The 18,242-nt window shown below is 47.9% G+C and overlaps 1 protein-coding gene across 2 annotated transcripts in view; it reads right to left on the reverse strand.

The window, feature by feature from the left end:
- Positions 1-18,242, reverse strand: part of psidin (phagocyte signaling impaired) — a 96,252-nt gene that overhangs the window by 45,555 nt on the left and 32,455 nt on the right. For both annotated transcript variants that reach the window (XM_084597435.1, XM_084597434.1), the window contains exons 13-15: positions 17,903-18,013; positions 2,715-2,784; positions 2,159-2,258 (exon numbers count right to left, since the gene is read on the reverse strand). In XM_084597435.1, the coding sequence (XP_084453561.1) occupies positions 2,159-2,258; positions 2,715-2,784; positions 17,903-18,013 (281 nt within the window). The remainder of the gene's footprint in view (positions 1-2,158; positions 2,259-2,714; positions 2,785-17,902; positions 18,014-18,242) is intronic.

Genomic DNA, 18,242 nt, shown 5'->3' on the forward strand with positions numbered 1-18,242 from the left:
CGCACAGACATTGCAGTGATTCCTGGGGGGTCCGACTTCACTGCTGCAGCCTCTTGACGTGTCGCTGAGCAAACCATTCAAGGACAGTGTTCGAAGATTTTATGCAGAGTGGCCAGCATGATTTGACGCCGAGCGGAAAGATCAGAAGGCCATCCGTCGGGATGCTTTGCTCGTGGATCGCAGAGGCGTGGAGCAGTATCTCCGACGAGGTAGTGGCAAAGAGCTTCAAGAAGACAGGCATATTGAACGCGTTGGATGGAACAGAAGACTTTTTGTGGAACTGTGAAGATGATCCCAGTGACGACACTGCCATTTCCGATGATGAGTCGTGCAGCAATGAAAGTGAGGATGGCGAGGATTCAGACTCGGATTAGAGTACTGAACGAGAAAAAATAAATGGACATTGTGCAGTTCATGTAATGCTTATACAATGAGTGAGTTTATTGTGAAGGTAAGCCTTACTCAACTTTTATTTTTGGTTGTAATCGAGATACGCATCTGTTTTAAGACGTCTGACCTGCAACTTGTTTGCGTTTTCGGTGCTCAAAAATTTTTTTGTGGAAATTTTACCCTGCGTAATGTTCGCACCCCGAAATTTGGGTCAGTTTAAAAAAAAAAAATTGCGATCATTATGCGAGTAAATACGGTAGGCACGGCAAACTCGAGTAAATGCGGTGTTGTCAACAAGCACGGTGGAATGTCTGCTTGTTGTGATGATCGTGATGATGGCTTTGCCCTTTGTAGTGGGTCGTCGCTGCCTTCTGGCGTGGCAGAGCCAAAAAAAGAAAAAAAAAAACAAAAAACAGAAAAACAGAGGAAAGAAATGCCCGCCAATTTGCTGTCCAGGCTTACAGTCACAAGCAGAAAGGTCACACAGCCGTTGCCACTCATTGCCGAGGTCGCAGGGCTCCCCGTTGCCACCAGAATTTGAGACGCCGCTTTGTGATCTCCCCTCCCGCAGGCTCTTCAAATCCCAAGGCAGCTGACAACGTTCGGATCTCGGAGGTCGGCAAAATCGATGAACAGTCCAAAATCATGTGGCTGATCGTTTCTTTCGACGCTCCACAGATGGCATAAGTTGTGTTGAGATCACTCGTGAAGCGTGCTAGTCCCACCCGAGTCCACAGCACTCCATAGTGGGCTTCCGCTAGCAGGCCACTGCCCAGGAAGTTGCCATACAGTCGATCCCGGCAGATGAAATCCTTGCTGACCCTGTACAGGTCCAGAGTAGGCTTCGCCTTAGCTCATGTACGCCATTCCTCCGTCTCCGCTTTTCGCACTCGTTTTCGAACTTTCGCACAAGCAGCGCTCGATCGAGTGATCCACGCCAGCAACAGCGATGGACGCTGGCGGAACACCAAAACGGCGATGCAGATTTGCTAACAGTCGTGTCCACCTCGTCAACACCCTCGTAAACATGGTGGGGAGCAGTGTTTGGTGGGCTCTGCTAGCTTTGGGCAGACGGAGAAGCTGGTTCTCATAGCACAACTTTGCAGCGTCGTTACCATGGTAACAACATGGTAAACGACGCTGCCAAAAAGAGCGGCTACAGGTTGAGTTGGACAGGCAACCACGGTGGATAGCTTCTGATATGTCACAGAAAGCTGCGTTTCTCATAGGTTCCGTCCAAGTCGACCACTGGGTGAGTGAAATGAAAGAGGGGCTCCCTCTCACACCAGCTCAGACGCGTTGTTCTTTTTTTTCTTGTATTTAAAATTTTATAAATTGAACAACTCTTGTTTCGGCGCACCAATTTCTGTTAATTCTTTTTGAACTGACGTCGGCACGGTGCAAACAACCTAGAGGTCGGCTAGAATTAGCAGCCTGACGAAAGCCACTGTGCCCCTTTAATCCTTTCATGTTTGCATCTATTATCACTAGCATACAGTCACATGAAGTGCGGGACCACTCGACACAGGTATAAAGTTTCGTTTTAACCAAACCACATGACCCTGCCTGTGTGGCCTAGGAGCAGCATGTATCCAAGGGTCCAGAGTTCGATTCTTATCTCACAGGAGTTTGGGCAGCTCCTGCCATGTCATATGGTCTCGTGGCGTTATGCAACCTGCCAAACAATCAGTGCCCGGCAATCTCATTCACCAACGCGTGCAGAATGGGGCCTTTAATGCTAATGCATCAAAAAGGAAGCACCACTCACGTCCTTGTAGTTGCCCGTGAAGAGCTTCAGTGCCACGTTCATGTTTGCACTGGCTGCCTGGAAGTGACCGGCCTTCAGGTACACAGGTGTGACCAAGTACCTGCATCAAAGCAAGAGTAAAACCTCAGAACATTTACAGTACCTTGTCAGAAATGAAACCCCCTACTACATGATCCTGACAGCATTTCTTTTGTAAAATAAGTGTTTTTCATGATCTAATCTAGAACCAAAGTAAACATCCTCGCAGCCCTTGCTGAGGTAACAGAGGGGGCAAAAAACATACAAAACATAAACGGATGGGTTTCCGTCAATGTAAAAATCTTCGCTTTACATACCTAAAAACTGCCACTTACTAACAGAACACAGAATGCATGTGATTGCAATCTTTCAAACAGAATCGAGAATGTTCCACCCAGACTCAAGGATAAAACTATGGCGGTGGACAAAGTACACAAAAAGATAAATAAATAACAAGGCTTTGTTGTGATGACTTCAGCGAAGCCTGTCGTGAGCATGCAGCACTGCTAGTAGGTTGACGAGCCATGGAGGCACTCACCCCAAGGTGTCATGTTGAATGTGTTTGATGTCCAGCAGTTCGGCAACATGGTGGCACAAGCCTGCAGCACCTGCAGCCAGAGGCACAGGACAGCCCCTAATCAGTCAGAATAGAATAACACCAGCGGACCAAACACAGTTTGATCCCACGCAACATCATTACTGGTTCATCACAGCCTCAAGTCTCCACCAAGCCAGTTACGAAGATGTGCATTAAAAATGAATCCCCAAATTACTTCATTAAATGAAATGTTCGTGCATTATACTTGTGGACAGCTTTTTGCGGCTCTATAGCGAAGGCTAAGATGGAAAGAGAAAGAGGCCTTTGCGCCCACTAACTGGTGTGTACTGTTCGAAGTAGGGGTGCAGTGGGGCAAAAGAGGGGTTGGAAGGACAGTGCAGGGCCAGTGGAGCTGGGACAGTCCAATCTCCATGGGACAGGGACAAAAGATTGTCACCTTTCCTTTCCTGTAGAGCCACAGAAAGTTGTCTGCAAGCATAGCACAGTCACTTTACTTAGCTTTGTGTACCTTCTTTAACACTGGTGATGCAGCTGCCGGGGTTGAATTGGGGCTAAAATACAGGACAATTTTAGTGATGCAGAGTAAATGCAAAAGCATACACTCTTTTGACTCCGGTTATGTAGCAATGAGGAGCACAATGAACACTCTTGTTACATCCATATCTTTCGTCATACCTGGGTCTTTTGCATAGCCCACCTTTTCTGTACAAGAGGGAAGGGAAGAATTCCCTATTTTGGCGCCTGTCAACCGTGGCAGGTGGCAAGCAGCTCTTCCAATAATTAACCCTGCCTGGAGCCCCGAGGGTTCATCCCCAGACAAGACAGCTTTTTGCTAACAAGGCACTTGGTCCAAATAAAAATTGGTGAGAAAGCACAATGTTTTTTATTTCTGTTTCGGCTTTCAGATACACTATGTCATCATCATCAGCCTGACTATACCCACCGCAGAGCGAAGGCCTCTCCCATATTTCTCCAATTAATCCGGTTGTGTGCTAGCTGCATCCACTTGACCCTTGCGAACTTCCTAGCTTTCTGCCGCCCCCTGCTACGCTTCCCTTCCTTTGGAATCCAGTCTTTTACCCTAAGCGACCATCGGTTATCCTCTCTTCGCACTACATATCCTGCCCATGCCCATTTCTTCCTAATTTCCACTAGAATGTCAGTAACTTGAGTTATTTCTCTGACCCTCTGCACGCTTCCTATCTCTTAATATTACCCCTACCATTTTTCGATCCATAGCCCAAACCCTCTTTATAAGCCTGCACATTTCAGCCCCATAGGTGAGTACAGGTAAGATGCAACTGTTGTATACTTTCCTCTTGAGCGATACCATTTAGCTGCTAGTCATAATCTGCGAGTGCTCACCAAATGCACTCCATCCCAATCTTATTCTTCTTGTTATTTCCTTTTCATGGTTCGGATCTGCGGTTACTAAATGTCCTAAGTAGACATATTCGCCTACTACTTCCAGTGCTTCGCTACCTAATGTAAACTGCTGTTCTTTCCCGAGGCTGTTGAACATTACCTTAGTCTTCTGCATACTGATTTTTTAAGCCTATCTTTCTACTTTTCCTGTCTAGGTCATCAATCACTATTTGCAGTTCATCCTGCGAGTTACTTAGCAAGGCAATGTCATCAGCAAATCGCAGATTACTGTGGTATTCTCCATCTACCCTTATCCCTAACTGCTCCCATTCCAAGACTCCGAATACTTCCTCTAAGCAAGCTGTGAATAGTACTGGGGAGATTGTGTCTCCTTGCCTAACAACTTTTTTTATGGGAATTTCGTTACTTTCCTTATGCAGAAATATGGTTGATGTGCACCCACTATATATATCTTCCAGCTCTTTCACACACGGCTCGTCTACCGCCTGATTTCGCAATGCCTGCATCACCGCCGAGGTTTCAACTGAGTCAAATTCTTTTTCGTAATCAATGAATGCTATGTATAAGGGCTGGTCATATTCCGAGCATTTTTCTATCACCCGGTTGATGGTATGGATATGATTGATAGTAGAGTACCGTTTCCGAAACCCTGATTGATCCTTTGCTTGATTGAAGTCTAAGGTTGTCCCGATTCCATTAGTGATTACATTAGTAATACCTTATACGTAACAGACAGTAAGCTGATTGGTCTCTAATTATTAAGGTCCCTCAGTCAGTCAGTTTAGTCGTTCAGTCGTGTCCGACTCTTCGTGACCCTATGGACCATGTCACGCCACGCTTTCCGGTCTCTCACTATCTTCCTAACATCACATAACTTCATCTGCAGTGCCTCGAGGATGCCATCTAACCAACGCGTTCGCTGCCTACCCCTTCTCCGGCGACCCTCAACCTTTCCCAACATCAAATCTTTCTCCAGCGACTCCTCTCTTCTCATCAGATGACCAAAGTAGCTGAGCTTTAACTTTAAAATTTGACCCTCCAATGAGCAGTCAGGGTTTATGGTCGACAATATCGACTGATTTGATCTTCTGGCAGTCCAAGGAACTCTCAAGAGTCTTCGCCAGCACCACAATTCAAACGCGTCAATTCTTTGGCGGTCAGCCTTTTTCACAGTCCAACTCTCGCATCCATACATCACAACTGGAAAGACCATAGCACGAGTTATACGGATCTTGGTTGGCAGACTAATGTCTCTGCTCTTTACTAGGCGGTCAAGGCTAACCTTTGCTCTCTTTCCCAGAAGCAGATTAAGGTCCCTAGCATTCCCTTTATTATGAATGAAGATAATGTTTGCATTCCTCCATGGTTCCAGTACCGTCGATGACGCCAGGCACTGCGTATACAGGGTGGCCAGTGTTTCTGGCGTACGAAATCCCCCCCCGTCCTTTAACAAATTTGTAGCTATCTGAACCTCTCCAGCTGATTTCCCCCTTTTCATAGTTTCTAATGCTTTCTTGACCTCGTCCGTCGTGACTGGTGGAACGTCTGTAACCCTGCTATGTACCAGTGCAGAAGTAAATGAGCATGACAGCATACAAAGCATAGCGTGGCAGTTTAGCATGTAGGGTGTTCGGCTGAGGTGATGGCACAGTGGTCTTATGTTCTTGCTGTCCCAGGTTGGAAAACCATTTGCAACCATAAAGTGTTTCATCTTAGTTCATCAGTGCTCTGAGGCATGATCCCCACACGAGAATGTTTTTTCGCTACTGAAGAACTAAATGCTAGGCCACGCAAACCAACTTATGAACCTGGCACTCCCATTCTAATAGGTGTCAGTGTCCCAACAAAAACACCGGAATCTTGATTTATGACGAACATGCATATTACGAATTATTGGCTACCTCGAGCACACCCTAAGTATCTGCATCAAATGCAAGACATTTCCCCTTCATCTATCGGACATAGCTGGCCATGAATGAAACTTTCGAGCACCAAGGAGTGCTAGCTCTAATGGTATGAGGCAGTCTTCACTGCACTACTCAAGTGTTCACACCTTTATTTTGAACTCATCGGTACCCCTACGGATGGCTTGGGGGTTGACAACTAGTGTTTACGCGTTTGCACCTCTTGCACCGATCGACAGTGTCCAGAACAGAAGCAGCGGACAGCTATTGTTTAGCAGTAATTAGGGGCGTGCGAATGTTTGAAATATCGAATATGAATTGAATATGTTTGTTATTTGATTTGTATCGGTAAAACTGATACATATTCGAAATTTTCTAATATTCTAAAATTACCGAATACACCAAAAATGTTCGAATTTAACACACTTTCACCGCACTGCAATGCTTGACCGCCTGAACTTCCAGTGATGGGAAGGCCCTCTTCACAAAACGGCCCCATTGTGTTTTGCGGAGAGAGACCTTCATGATGTGAAGCACTTGAAATTGGGAAAAAATGTCATTCCAATTTGGGTTTCATCTCAAATGCAGACAACCATCGTGCAGGTGATTTCACCAGATAAAATTACTGAGACAAAAAAGTTTTTTTTGACTGTTTTTTTGAGGCCCATTCAATGGACATTTTTTCTGGCCCAGGCTGAACCAATCAGAGTTCATTGTAATCAGCAGCGATATGACAGCTCCACCCTGTCTCATGCCGATCCTTCCTGTACAGAAAACCAGTTTACAAAATCCTATATAAAATTTATACTGGGTATTTCAGTATGGTATAAACTTCTGTCATATTGTAGTTTAATTTCATTTGCAAATACAGGTGAATTGTGAAATGAACAAGATGAACAATGATTGCTAATTTTTAATTTTCCATTCTTATTTTACTGATCCGATATTCTAAATTCAATTTGATATTTGAAGACATTTTTTTTCCTATATTTGTATTAAAAGATTTCAATATTCGTACACCCCTAGTATTAATCATCGTATGCTCATGTCAACTGCCATGGGGGGGGGGACCAGACACAGGTTTCATTGTGATGTACCATTTTCAACGCAACACTGCTGTAATCCGGGTAGCCACCCTAGCTGGCACTTAATTTTCTGCTGTAGAAGGATGGTGGCACAGTAGGGGGAAGCCAACTCTAACACTTGGCACTAGGTTTTTATTTTCTGCCTCCACAATCAAGTCACCGTGAGCACCTTCCAAAAAGCGCTAAAACCTTAGGAAAATGTACTCCGCTACACTCTAGTAAAGATCCATGAGTTGCCGTTCCTTCACTGACAATTTCGCTGCTTGCACAGGTCTCAAAATTTTACATAATAAATTTCAGCTTATTTACTCAATTCTAATGCGCACTCCATTGTAATAAACACAGATTTTGTAAGGACAGGAAAAATAAACGGGTTGTTACCACAGTTTCATTTCAGCACTTGATTCTACTTTTTCCGAAAAAAGATATGCGTTAGGATGGAGTAAACGCCATACTTTATAATTCTATAGCTGTTTAGTATACTGAAGTTTAATTAACTCTTTTGTGAATGACCCCAGAGGATTGGTGATCAACACCCGGTAGTACCACAATATTGCCAGGGGGCGCTCAGAGTGAAAGACGACGCTGAAGTGAATCGGCTCCGGACTCGCAGGACGTATCTAAACCTTGGACCGTGTGATTCTACCTGTACCGGCTCTGTTAATCTAGCCCCAGTCGCCAACACCGTGACAAATCTGGTGGAGGTCAGGTCTGATGTCCCGTACCCCTACGCTAAGCAGGAGTGCTGGTCATATATTCGAGGAAACGCCCGTTCACCGCACTAGCCGCAGGCAACGAGGCCTACCACCTGAGTTTTCCCCCTCGGGCATGACTACCAGTAGCCACGATGTCGTCGCAATGCCTGGCGCGACCCCCCCCTACGTGACGTTGCAAAACCCCCGCGTCCCAAAGACCTTTCACGGGGACACCTATGAAGACGTCGACGACTGGTTGCAGCACTACGAAAGGGTAGCTACATTCAACCTCTGGGATGACGCCGCACGGCTTCGAAATGTATATTTCAGCCTCGAGGATGGCGCTCGGACGTGGTTCGAGAACCATGAAGAGCAGCTGTCGTCTTGGAGCGAGTTCAAACGTCATCTTGCGGCAACTTACGGAAGCTCAGATCGCCGCGAACGGGCCGAACGCGCTCTACACACTCGGATCCAAATGCCTAACGAAACTGTAGCGGCGTATATCGAAGACATGACGCGCCTGTTTAAGCGTGCGGATCCTACGATGTCCGAGGACAAAAAGCTGCGCTACCTCATGCGTGGCGTCAAAGAGCAGCTTTTCGCTGGCCTGGTGCGCAGCCCGCCAAAAACTGTTGCAGAATTCTTTGCTGAAACATCCACTATAGAGAAAGTGCTTCAGGAGCGAGCTTCAGCACGGGATCCCACCATCCACGCCGCCTCCGTCTCTGCTGAGTTCCCATCGCATAGCATGGACACATCGGCGCTACGGGAGCTCATACGTTCCGTTGTGCGCGACGAACTCCGACTGATGTATGGCCCACCTCAACCAGCTCCTTCCTCCATCGCCAGCGTTGTCCGCGACGAGGTGCAGCAAGCGCTCCGGCCTCCATTTCCAATCGGTGAACCTGGCCCTACTCCTCCTCCTACACCACCAGAGTGTCACCGCCCTACATACTCCCAGGTGCTGCAATACTCTCCGCCCTCGTCGCCGTCCCTGATTCCTCCGAACGTAGCTGGGCCGAAAACAGCAGCCCCCGTGATCCAGTACGTCACAGATTCTCGACCGCCTACACGGAAAGCAGACGAGTGGCGTACCCCCGACCGACGGCCGCTATGCTTTCACTGCGGCGAACCGGGTCATGTCTATCGGCGCTGTCCCTACCGTCGACTAGGTCTCGAAGGGTTTTCCGCTGATTCTCCGCGGCCTCGCTACGGCGAACGGCCTCGAGCCGTTGAAGATTTCGTCAATGATCAGCGCCGGATCGTTCCGTCTCGTCTGCGACCATCTAGATCACCGTCACCCAGGTCTCGCCCGTCGCCATCTGCTACGAGTTCCTCATGGGCAGCGCAGGGCCGCTCGCCCAGTCCCCAGAGGGAAAACTGAAACCAGCGACCTTTGGGGGTAGGCTCGCTGGACATCGCGGCGCGGGAGACCCCCCATTGATGCGGACACGGAAAGACTACGCATCGACATTGGAAAAGTCCGCGGTTACCGATCATACCGCCACCTCGACGCCACCACGACGCACCTGCAACCACGACGAATTGCCGGTGGAACCGACGACGAAACGACGCACCCGCAACGACGACGAATTGCCGGTGGAACAAACGACGCAACCACGCACCCGCAACGACAACGAATTGCCGGTGGAACAAACGACGCAACCACGCACCCGCAACGACGACGAATTGCCGGTGGGACACATGACGCAACAAGGCACCCGCAACGACGACGAACTGCCGGTGGAACGGACGCTGCAACAACGCACCTGCAACGACGACGAATTGCAGGTGAAGCAGACCACGTACACCAACGCAGAGCACTCAAAGACTCAGAAGCCTGACATTCGCGAGCAGATTTCGTTGGACATACCCGTAGTACTGGATGGTCGCCATGTTCGGGCTCTGTTGGATACTGGCGCTGATTATTCTATTTTGAGCAGCCAGTTTGCCGCAGTTCTCAAGAAGGTTTTGACTCCGTGGGCTGGCACAAACGTTCGCACCGCGGGTGGTCATCTGATTACTCCTCTGGGCATGTGCACGGCCAGAGTTCAAATTCAAGAATCAACATTTGTGGTAAGCTGCCTTGTTCTGAAAAGCTGTTCGCGTGACCTGATTCTGGGCGTAGATTTCCTTCGTGAATATGGCGCAATTATTGACCTCCGGAATTCTAAGGTCTCGTTTTCTACTGAAAAAGCAGTGGCCCTCAGCGGTGCAAAGCGACCACTCAATGTGCTTCGAGTTTATGAGGACAGTGTCACTCTGCCACCCCGAACCAGCACCTTCGTTAATGTCAAATGCAATGCCCTTAACGATGGTGACGCAATAGCCGAAACTAATGTATCGTTACTGTTGACACAAGGAGTCTGCGTGGCCCGCAGTTTGATACATCTTCACCGTGGTCAGTCCAAGGTACTTGTTACAAATTTTTCGCACGAGTATCGGCACCTTTTTCGTGACACTTCCGTAGCTTTCGCCGAACGCATATCTGATGTCTCCGAGTGCTTGTCCGCAGAAACCGTGCCACCGCCCACATCCCTCGACAATCTCGATGTCAGCTCAGAGCTATCGGTCAGCCAGCGCGACCAGCTATTTTCATTGTTACTCGAATTCAAAGAGTGTTTTGCATCGTCGTCAAAAGTGAGTCAAGCTCCCATCGCCAAGCACCAGATCGTGACGTTCGATAATGTGCGCCCAATCCGCCAGCACCCCTACCGCGTCTCTTCAACCGAGCGCGAAGTTATTAGGTCACAAGTTAAGGAAATGCTCAAAGATGAGGTTATCCAGCCTTCCAATAGCCCGTGGTCCTCCCCGGTCGTTCTAGTTAAAAAGAAAGACGGCACGTTACGTTTTTGCGTCAATTACCGCAAACTGAACGCCGTAACCAAGAAGGATGTCTACCCCTTGCCGCGGATTGACGACTCTCTCGACCGCCTTAGGCGTGCAAAGTATTTTTCGTCCATCGATCTAAAAAGTGGCTACTGGCAGATTGAGGTCGATGAGCGAGATCGTGAGAAGACGGCCTTCGTCACACCCGACGGCCTTTACGAATTTAAAGTTCTACCTTTCGGCCTGTGTTCCGCGCCGGCCACATTTCAGCGGATGATGGACACTGTCCTCGCCGGCCTTAAATGGCAGTGTTGTCTAGTCTACCTAGATGACGTGGTGGTCTTCGCAGAATCATTTGCACAACATCTTCAGCGCCTGCGGTCAGTACTCGAAGCCCTTCGATCCGCTAACTTGACACTTAAGCCACAGAAATGCCACTTTGGCTACCGAGAGCTTAAATTTCTCGGCCATGTCGTCAGCGCCGCCGGCGTGAAGCCCGACCCTGACAAGATTGCTGCTGTTGCGGAATTTCCGATTCCAAGTGACAAGAAAGCTGTTCACCGATTTCTCGGCTTGTGCAGTTACTACCGGCGTTTTATCGATAACTTTGCTGATCTCGCTGAACCGCTGACTCAGCTCACCCGGGGAGACACCCCTTTTGTTTGGACGCACGAACAAGAAGCTGCTTTTGCCGAGCTGCGTCTCCGTCTCCAATCGCCGCCTGTTCTAGCCCATTTCGATGAGCAGGGGGAGACAGAAATACACACCGACGCCAGTAACATTGGCCTTGGGGCGGTTCTCGTGCAACGTCAAGAGGGTGTTGAACGAGTCATCGCCTATGCCAGCCGTACTTTATCCCGCGCCGAGACGAACTATTCAACTACTGAAAAGGAATGCCTCGCCATTATTTGGGCTGCTGCGAAATTTCGCCCCTATCTTTATGGTCGCCCATTTAAAGTTGTCACTGACCACCATTCTTTGTGTTGGCTGGCCAACCTGCGTGACCCATGCGGCCGCCTGGCGCGATGGAGCCTTCGCCTACAGGAGTTCGATCTCACTATTGTTTATAAGTCCGGACATAAGCATGAAGATGCTGACACGCTCTCCCGCGCGCCTGTCGAGCTCGCTCCACCAGACACGGATGACGCTGACAGTTTCCTCGGAGCTGTTGATGCTTCAGATATGTCACATCAGCAGCGTGCAGATCCAGATTTACGAGCACTGATTGATTATTTAGAAGGTCAGCCAGCCACCATACCTAAGCGCTTTTCTCGGAGTCTCTAAACTTTCTGCCTGAGAGGTGGTGTGTGCTTTATAAGCAGAACTCTAGATCCGAGTCAAGAACCTACCTCCTCGTGGTACCCACAGCTCTGAGAGAGGAAATCCTTTCCGCGTGCCACGATGAACCAACATCTGGCCACTTGGGCTATTCTCGCACACTTGCTAGGATACGACAGACATTCTACTGGCCCAACCTTGCCACTGTTGTTAAGCGCTATGTCAAGAGCTGTCGGCAATGTCAGCGTCGGAAGGTTCCGCAATCAAAGCCTGCGGGCCTCCTCATGCCCATAATACCACCATGAGCACCATTTGATCAAGTCGGCATGGACCTTCTCGGTCCTTTCCCTCGGTCCTCTGGTGACAACCGTTGGATAATCATCGCCACAGACTATCTGACTCGCTATGCCGAGACCAAAGCGTTACCTAGTGGTACAGCGTCTGAAGTTGCCCATTTCTTTGTACACCAGATCATACTACGGCACGGTGCTCCTACCTGTATTATTACTGATAGAGGGACTGCCTTTACTTCAAAAATGATGGCCGAAGTCTTTCATCTCAGTGGTACGGCGCATCGAAAAGCTACTGCTTACTATCCGCAGACCAATGGGCTGACGGAAAGGCTTAATAAGACCATCGCGGATATGCTGGCGATGTACGTCGACGCCCAGCACAAGACTTGGGATGCGATCGTACCATATGTGACGTTCGCATACAATACGGCAGTCCAAGAGACTACACGTTTCACGCCGCTTCGCCTCGTTTACGGCAGGGAGGTTCGGACGATGCTGGACGCAATGCTCCCTTACCAAACAGATACCGAACTTTGTTCTGACGCCGAGCAGTTTGCCCAAGATGCTGAGCAAGCACGCCAACTAGCACGCGTCCACATCACCCAGCAACAGGACAGGGATTCACGCCGGTACAACCTCCGCCACAGACAAGCTTCCTACAACACCGGGGACCAGGTGTGGGTGTGGACTCCTGTTCGACGCCGCGGCCTTTCAGACAAGCTAATTTGCCGCTACTTCGGACCGTATAAAATCGTGCGACGCATCAGTAACGTCAATTACGAGGTGCTCCCGGATGGATCAGGGCACACAGGCCGTCGGCTACCTCGTCCAGAGACAGTTCATGTCTTGTGACTGAAGCCGTACTTTGCACGGTGACTGACAAACTACATCTACAAACTTTTTTTTGAGGGGGGGAGGTTGCTTTTGTACGCTTGTGTGACGTGTAACTGTGTGCGTTACGCTTAAGGAGGGAGGAATGCCAGGGGGCGCTCAGAGTGAAAGACGATGCTGATGTGAATCGGCTCCGGACTCGCAGGACGTATCTAAACCTTGGACCGTGTGATTCTACCTGTACCGGCTCTGTTAATCTAGCCCCAGTCGCCAACACCGTGACAATATTGAATTATGCGACCAGGTGCAAAAACTATAACACTATAAAATGCAAAAGAGTTATGAAATATGTGAGGCAGGAACATTTATGTAATTACAATGTCCACATGAAAGATGTTGTGCATATGAAGATCACAACTGACGGCCAACAAGACACCGCTGAACAAGCCCAGGCAGGCAGGCAGTGCTCATGGCCTGTGAAGTGGCAGGAGCTGCGATAAGCCATGCAATTCCCACTGTTATCTCATTGGTCAGCAGCAGAGAGTAATGGTATTGTTTCTCCACTGCTTTACACAAATCTGCACAATGCTTGTGTAATGGCAATATAGAGTGGGGAGTAGGGAGAGAGGGGTATGTACATCTTTGGAAGCTAAAGACAACATTAAGAAGAATCTCTACAAATAAATGCTGCGTTGCTAACGCATGCAAACTAATAAACAAGCAAGCACAGAAACACAGAAGAATCAATGTGTGAAGAGTAGAACTCCTTTATAGTGAAGTCACTAGGACATGCAAAAATCTTTACTACAGTAAAAGCTCGTTAATTCGACCCCCGTTAATTCGAAAAATTGGATAATTCGAACAGACAGCTTGGTCCCAGCCAGCGCCTATAGAACTATACAGAGTCGGGCGCTCAATAATTCGAACGCTGCTACTCTCTCGCGCCGGTTAATTCGGCCCAACTTCCGTAATGCAGGCGTGCCGAAGTAAGACTTTTACAGCAAATAATCACGAAAATATACTTCCAGAAGCCCGAAATGTACGATGAATTTATTGAAACACACTCTCGACTTGTTTAGTGAGCATGACAGGGGTTACAGGGCTTCGGGACACTAGTTTCGGTTTCTGAAACCCGCCAGTCAGAGCCGGCAGGCCAGTCAACTAGCCGAGCCGAGCAGAGCCGCCAGTCGTTTCGGACGCTTACTGGCTTATGTGCGTGTTTTGTAGGCAGTGAGTTCACACGATTTCGTGCTCCAGCATGCTGAGGCTATGCGCTTGTCTCGCTTTGTTCTTTGTGTGTGGTTCCACATTTGCATCGTTTGGCAGGCTCATTCTTGTCAAGCACAGTTCTGCTAGAGCTCGGCAACATAATGGCCACTCCGAAGCGACCAAAATACTGCCCAGCGAAGGACTTGGCCACAAAAGTGGAGATCTTGAATGCCTTGAAAGAGGGGCTGTCATGCAAAGAAGTTATCCGCAAATATGACGTGAAGAAGAGCACTTTCAACATATGTGAAGATGGAATCTGAGATTATGCAGGCATACGAGAGTGAAAAGTTTGACAAGAGGCGAAACCATCTGCGAACAGCAGCACATCCCGAGGTGGAGGACGCCGTTCTGCGATGGATTGGCGACTCTCGTAGTGTACTGCTGCCCTTAAGTGGTCCAATGGTATGCGCGCAGGCTGAAAGGTTTGCCTTGAAGATGGGGTTTACTACTTTTAAAGCGTCTGATGGTTGGCTGAGTCCTTTTAAGGAGAGACACGAACTTGTATTCAAAAGCGTGTGCAGGGAAAAAGCTGCCATCGATGAAAACGTCCCTGATAATTGGAAGGCTAGAGATCTCCACGAGCATACAGCTGCATTTTCACCAGAAAATATTTTCAATGCCGACGAAACTGCGCTTTTTGTCAAGGCACTCCTGAACAAAACTATCACATTTAGGGGGGATACCTGTATCGGTGGCAAACGCAGCAAAGAACGAGTGACGATTCTCCTTGCGGCAAACATGACAGGAACGGAGCGCCTGCCTCTGCTTGTGATTGGCAAGTCCCGAAAACATAGATGTTTTAAAAATTCAAGAACCCTTCTAGTTGACTATTATGCGAACCGTAAGGCATGGATGACCGCAGAGATATTTAGGGAATGGCTGCACAAGCTGGACCATCGGTTCCAGGTGAATGACCGGAAGGTGTTGATGATTGTTGATAATTGCAGCGCGCACTGCAACGTTTCTGGACTACAGGCTATAAAGCTAGCCTTTTTTCCTCTAAACACAACTGCTGTCTTGCAGCCGATGGACCAGGGGGTTATTTAGTTCATCAAGGGGAAGTATAGGAGGCACCTTCTGGAAAGGATGCTCCTGTGCAATGAGGCTATGAAAACGTATGAAGTGTCGCTCCTCAGTTGGGACACCGCAGGTGATCGCCAACTTTTTCCGTCACTGCAGCTTTGCTCAGTCCGGTGCAGACGAACCAGTGTGCGCTACAGACGAGTGCGCCAATGCACTGTCCAGTGACGATCGTTTTGAAGACTCGTTTTCTGAACAAGTGCGTCTCGAGACTATATCAACATAGACATGGGTGTGGCCGTTGCTGGGTCATTAACGGAGGACGAGATTGTTGAAGACGTGCTCGGTGCCTCGGACAACGAATCCTCGGAGGGCGACACCCCATGTGAGGAGCTGCCACAAGTACCAAGCTGCACGGTGAGAGAGGACGCGGAGGCTCTTGCTGTTCTGGAACAATTCTGTCTCGAGGCTCACAACAGCGTTCGCGAATGAAGCATCTCACAGAACTGCGCAAAATCGTAGTTGACGCGCAGTTTTCGCGTCGAAGGCAGGCGATTATTTCCGAGTTTTTCTCCAAATAAATTTGTAGCTATTGAATGTTTTGTCACAATTTTTTGTGGTGATTCGATAATTCGAACTTTCGGTTAATTTGAACTTTTCTTCCGGTCCCTTGAAGTTTGAATTAACGAGATTTTACTGTATATCAGGGTCTTTACTATCTCAGTTGTTGGTGATTACATGGTCCTGAAATGCTGACTGGTAATTAAATGGCTGCTTACTGAACACGTCCTTGTTGCTTTATGGAAAAAACATTCTGAAATACCTTCTATCTCTCTCTTATCATCTCTTTGTGCCATTTTCTTCTTTTGAGTTTTAAGATTTTTGTTTACATCTTGTGGAAGTACCTCTTAGGCACAAGGGCATCAAGGCTACAGATACAACTGAGTTTGATTTGGTGTGAAAACCAAAGCCTTACATGTACATGGCATCATCTTCCATTGTTTTTGTCGTTTAAAAGGCAATAGATGAGAAATGCACGCAGTAGTCAAGCGCTGCAAAACCGCACATGCCGCGCCTCCAGTTCTTGCCTCCGCTGCCTCATGCTTTGTGCTGCACAATACTATGAATATTCGCCCGTTTCTTCCCTTTCCTATTTTTCATTGAACTTTTACTCTCCTTTACTTTCTGAACGAACCGTGCCGCCTTCTTTCCACGTATGCAAACAGCTTTACTGTTTTTCCCCTATGTCCTGCATGCTTTCCCTCACGGCTACAGGCCTACGTAAGGTTGGCTTCTCCTGAGAGCTGCTAAGCCTAGTGGTAAAGCCATTAAAAAAAAAATTGCGTTTTTTTTTTCTTTTTATAAAAATTTGTTTTGCAATCCTAGGTAGCGCAGCTGCGACGATGTCCTTTTGTGGAAAGTCGTCGCCGCGGCCAGGCGCACTTTACTATAACCGATATTTATCAGAAGTATCTTTACTATATAGGGAGGAAAATGTAGTCCCATAGAAAATGAACTGGGACTTCAGTTCCTCTTTACTATATCCGAGTTTTTACTATATCAGAGTTTACTATAGTGGGGGGTCCTACTGTAATCATAGAAAGAAAACCACAGGACCAACTCACCAGTATTGGAAAAGAAAGAAATAAAAAAAAATGGCGATACATTTAGGCTCTGCCCTTTCCAACTGGCAGAGCTCCTAATCCCTTAATTGGTGCCTCTATTACATGACATATATTCATTATGTGTAACCACCTGACATAGATATCAAGCCCAGTATTAACCAAGCAGTACAAAAGTGCATTTGTGGCCTCGGAATAACGTGTTTAATTTGGGATCCAAGAGTCCCGGTGGGTTCTATCCCCATCTCAAAGAAGAAGCCAGAGTTGGTAGCACTTTCCAATTTGCCACGTCACGCGGTCTAATGACATGACACAACCCACCGACAGTCAGTGCCTGGACATGCCACTTGCGAGAGCAATGCTAATGATTTTTTACAGCTCCAACGTTAATGCCAGCTATTCTGGTGAATGGGTCTTTTAATGCTATTGTGTTGCTAAAAAGGGATTCATAATACAACAGCACAAAAAAACAAGGACAAAATGAAGAAAAGACGACACGAGCACTGACTTTCAACTAAACTTTCAGCGGTGAACTGGGTTTTCGGAGGGTGCCTTTACACAAACATAGGTAGTAGTCTATGTTGACAAGTTAGGTATCTTTGCCTTGGCAGGAAGGGGTGTAAATGCATAACAACATTTAGTTGAATGACTGCACTCATGTAGTCTTTTCTTTGTTTCGTCATATTTTGCACTGTTGTATTACTGATGTGATCATAACCAACTCGCCCAGCTTTCTGTCCTTCTAAAAAAGGTTATGATTTGATTAGCAAGTTTGCTCGCATCACTGGCTGCCATTTTTTTGCAGCGCATTATTATGACACTGTTAGTGTACTTTGTCTACTCTCTGCACAGCACCCTTTAATGCTGACTCTATCACCATGCTTTACTATCTCCCCAATTTTCGCACTGCTATAAAACACTGCCACGGGCCAGAGAGATAAGAGAGGGGGTGTACCAATGCGGGCGTATATCTTGAGCAGGAGCAGCTTGATCTGGAAACAGGAGGGGCTGTTGAGCAGGGCCTGCTCCAGGGCTACCAGCAGGCGCAGAAGAAGGCGGCAGTCCCCTAATCAGGAAAGCAAATAAGTTAACGGCCATCACCTGCAGTAAGGAGGTTTTTGCGTTGGGGCACTGAAAGGGCCCTACTAGATTGCAGGATAGCACTAGCGAGCACCATAGCCTACAGCAACCTCAAACACAGCGACTGTTAAATGCTGCAGAGAGTCGTGGCCACTGCCAGAGGTTTCAATGTGCTTGTATTGAAGTCCAAGGGAGAATGAAGGCCTTATATATAG

The sequence above is a fragment of the Amblyomma maculatum genome, chromosome 3 (assembly GCF_055883805.1).
Source record: "Amblyomma maculatum isolate TAMU_Amacu chromosome 3, ASM5588380v1, whole genome shotgun sequence".
Lineage (NCBI taxonomy): Eukaryota > Metazoa > Arthropoda > Arachnida > Ixodida > Ixodidae > Amblyomma > Amblyomma maculatum.